General features: G+C 40.0%; 1 protein-coding gene across 1 annotated transcript; it reads right to left on the bottom strand.

Annotated features, from left to right (window-relative positions):
* Positions 1-1,051: 1,051 nt before the first annotated feature.
* On the bottom strand, positions 1,052-3,669 carry LOC111379702 (U-box domain-containing protein 4-like). The gene is made up of 2 exons (XM_023003131.1): positions 1,594-3,669; positions 1,052-1,429 (listed from the first exon to the last, which is right to left on the bottom strand). Exons 1-2 carry the CDS (start codon positions 3,592-3,594, stop codon positions 1,370-1,372), a joined length of 2,061 nt encoding a protein of 686 aa, XP_022858899.1. The 5' UTR covers positions 3,595-3,669; the 3' UTR covers positions 1,052-1,369.
* Positions 3,670-3,704: the final 35 nt, after the last annotated feature.

The following is a 3,704-nucleotide window of genomic DNA, read 5'->3' as shown; positions in this document are numbered from 1 at the left end:
TTTAGGAAAAATCAAGAACATTCGAACAATCAAGCCTGCCACGGCTGTTTGTGGGTCAGACATACCCTATAGTAGGAGATTATTCTTGCTGCAATAAAAGAAAAAATTAAATTCCTTGCATGAGATTTTGCACTTATATGGAGTTATTGTCTAAATGCATTCAAATTTCAATTTTTACTACATAAAATTGGAATAGACATTTTCCAACTAGCAATAACATTTCAATCACGAAAATACAAAGTCGAGCGAGTCGAAGTACAAAGTATCGGTACCTTCATTCACATATCGATACTTTTCGAGAATCTAGAAATCTTGAAAATTCATGAAGATTGCCAGCAAGATATTGTCAAAAAGTCCATCGACAACTCAATTGTTATGATAATAGGTAGCCCAAAATTGCACGAGTAAAATGATCTTACATATGCCGTGTTTTGACATCACTAATAATGGACAAATTTTATGAATAAATAATTGTCTTATAATGAGCAAGAAATACCCGTAGTTATACAAGTTGCAAATATGTACCTTTTTTCTTAAATAAATGTCACCTAAATATAGAAAGTAAATTCTCCCCATTGTTCAATCATTTGACAAATAATGCTGAACCAACAGGGCCACATAGCCGTGTCAGTGTAGCACAAATGTCATTTCATAGCTGTTACCCCACCAGTAGATGTAAAGATTGACACAGAAGAACTTTTTTCCCTCTCTCCATAATCATATAGCAGACAATATTTTAGACCACTTGAATAACAACATGTTAACCGATAAATATCAAAGAATGGATGTGTATCAGGACTTGACGAACCAACTCACTTTATACCTCTAGTTTAAACTTTAAACCCAAGACTGACTAAATTTAATCACAAGTAAAATCATGCCTTCAATCTAGACAAGAATTGACAATGAAAATAACCTTTGAAGGTGAAGATAATCTCACTTTTCCCCGAATATCTCGATGAATCAGATGTCATAAGAACCCAAAATGTATAACTAAAATGTTTGTGCTAATTGAGTTAAATTCGTGCAGCAAAATGACCCAAAAAAAAAATGAAAAATGAAAAGAATGATCATAATTTTTTCTGGGGTTGAAAATGATTAATCTTTGCTGCTGTCTTTACCAATCACAGCAATGACACGCTAGACAAGAGAAACCTAAAGGTATACAAAATACTTTTTCACATACAAATTCAAAGTCGCTTGAGAGTGACTCAAATCAAACCCTCCATAATCAATGCTTCTTTCTTTTCCATAAAGTCGGAAAAAAAAAAAACACTCAGCATTATTTGCAACATTTTGGATTTAATACTGCACATACTATATACCTTTAACATATGTTGCAGCACCCGAAAGAAAGTGTTTATCAAAATCAGCCCCTGCCGGCATTATTATGGCGCTGGTTTCTAAAGAAGCCAAGAAGTTGCTGAGCCTGCAGGAGATAAATACGATTTTAAGTACTCAGTGTCAAGTATAGAAGAAGATGTTTGGTATACTGGACAGTATTACGAAAATTTTCTCATTTAATACTATCCCGTGCTTGCCAATACTCATTATCCAACATGCCAATAAAGTATAAAGTCATTAATACTACACCTTTTCTCTAGCTCTTGGGGTACCCGACTGTGACAATGCGACTAACGGAGGAACAGCTCCTTCTTGAAGAACCATACTGCAAAATCTGTTGCTATTAGTACATAACTGCAGGAGTGCAGCAGCTGCATTTTCCTTGCCTCTGGCCGACCCGAGCTCAACCACCTCGACGAGGACCGGGATTCCTCCTTCCTGACCAATTGCCGTCCTTCCGTCTTGAATAGTAGATAGATTAGACAAAACGGCAACAGCCTTATCAACCATTCCAGCGGCAGGATCCATCAGGTCTAAAAGGAACTTTACAGCACCTGCCTGCACAATACGGGCCTTGTTTTCATGAAATATTGACAAGTTAAACAAAGCTGTGGCCGCATCTTTCTTGCCCCTTGGAGTTCCATTCCCCAATAAATCAACTAGGGGTTTAATTGCTCCAGACCTGCCGATCTTGATTTTGTTTTCTTCCGTCACTGAGAGGCTAAAGAGAGTTGCAGCAGAATTCGACTTAGCTTCAGGGCTCCCTGTCTGGAGGACATGAATCAAGGGGTCGATTGCATTTGCATTTCCGATGGCAGTTTTGTTGTTATCATTGATTGATAAGTTAAGAAGAGCAGTAACTGCATTTTCCTGTACTTCCGCATCAGTTGAATGAAGTAGATTGACCAATATGCTAATAGCCCCACAATCTGCAATTACAAGTCGATTATCCGTATTATGCTTAGCAAGAAACCGGAGTTCAGATGTAGCAGACCTCTGTGCATCAAGGGAAGTACTATTCAGGTCCTCAACCAGCTTCGAAACTTGTGCCTCAACTTCTGAAAGATCAGCCCTAGATTCAACTGCAGGAGAAGATACTATTCTTGAGATAAACCTCTCTGATGGCCGCCGCCAGATTGTTGGGACCCGAGATATTGTCCCCAGTCTAGACGGGATGTCAGGATCTCTTTGCAGGGCATTCAAGGTAGAAGCAGGCTGGGGCTCTGACTCGAGCTCTTCAGAAGCATTTCTACCATGGGATGTACCTTGCAATGCCACCTGATTACTATCAGCAGGTGTCCCTTGTGAAATATTAGAATTAGAAAGCATGCTGGAGGCCGAATTAGTAAGATTATGGCCCGGAGATGACCATTCATCAGCACCAGCAACATTATTTCTAAATGGCGATGTCGAGAGGTGGCCACCTGAATTCATACTTCTCTCTTCCGAGTGGTCCGACCTGTCATCAGAACTTCTGAGTGAGATTCTATCAATGTCCAATTCGTTCCCATTCGCATCAGCTCCTGGCAACGAATCCTCTGAAGATGAATGAAGATGAGATGGAGAAAATCCTTCTCGTCGGACTCCAGTAGACGAGATTGAACTATTTATTGGAGAACCCAATGACCGAGTTGGATCTGGTGTGGGAGAATGATCGATCCTTCTGGCTCCACCTGGCTCCACATGCACAAGAAATGGAGAAGGCTGGTTCAAGTTAATAGACTTCATGGGGCTGGGCAGCTTTACATCATTCAACTCACACCAATTTGCAATCAATGCCTTGACAGTGTAATTAGGAATAAGATTAGTGTGTGACAAAGTTTGCCGTGTCTTCGGGCAAACAGTAAGCCCAAGATCAATCCACTTCCGTATAAAAGCTCGCTCGTATGTTTGTCCAGAAGAAACAATTACAGGGTCTGTCATGAGTTCAAGTGACAGAGGGCAACAGAAATCAGAAGGTATTGGAACCGGGTTACAGCTGTCCGACTGTTTCTGGATAACAAGGAGCTCATGCATGTGGGTCACCAAAGCAATCATTTCATCGATATATTCAACTTCACCAGATTTTTCAGCTTGTTCAGCATTTTCTTTCAATTTCTCAAGTGCCACTGCCTCAATCAGAAGTTCCTGGTTTGACTTTAAGCTCAAGCTATCAGCAACTTTTGCCAGGGTCTCAGAGCTGGCTCCAGGGCCCTCAACATGATCCTTTATAGCTATCGTGATTGTTGCTGTTGTTTGTTCGTATCCCATATGCTTAATTTTCTGTACACAGTGCTGTAATAGTGGACATATGACATCAAAAAGGATACTTCATGTATTGTACAGTCATAGACTCATAGATGCCTAAATCAAATATTTTA

The sequence above is a fragment of the Olea europaea genome, unplaced genomic scaffold, assembly GCF_002742605.1.
Source record: "Olea europaea var. sylvestris unplaced genomic scaffold, O_europaea_v1 scaffold2025, whole genome shotgun sequence".
Taxonomy (NCBI): Eukaryota; Viridiplantae; Streptophyta; class Magnoliopsida; order Lamiales; family Oleaceae; genus Olea; species Olea europaea.
This window is presented reverse-complemented; position numbering and strand designations above follow the sequence as displayed.

Bases quoted from the DNA above. Each gene is read 5' to 3' on its own strand.
- LOC111379702 (XM_023003131.1), bottom strand. From the start codon at position 3,594: ATGGGATACGAACAAACAACAGCAACAATCACGATAGCTATAAAGGAT. The intron at 1,430-1,593 runs GTGTAGTATTAA...TATCTCCTGCAG, and splicing joins CCCCAAGAGCTAGAGAAAAG to GCTCAGCAACTTCTTGGCTT.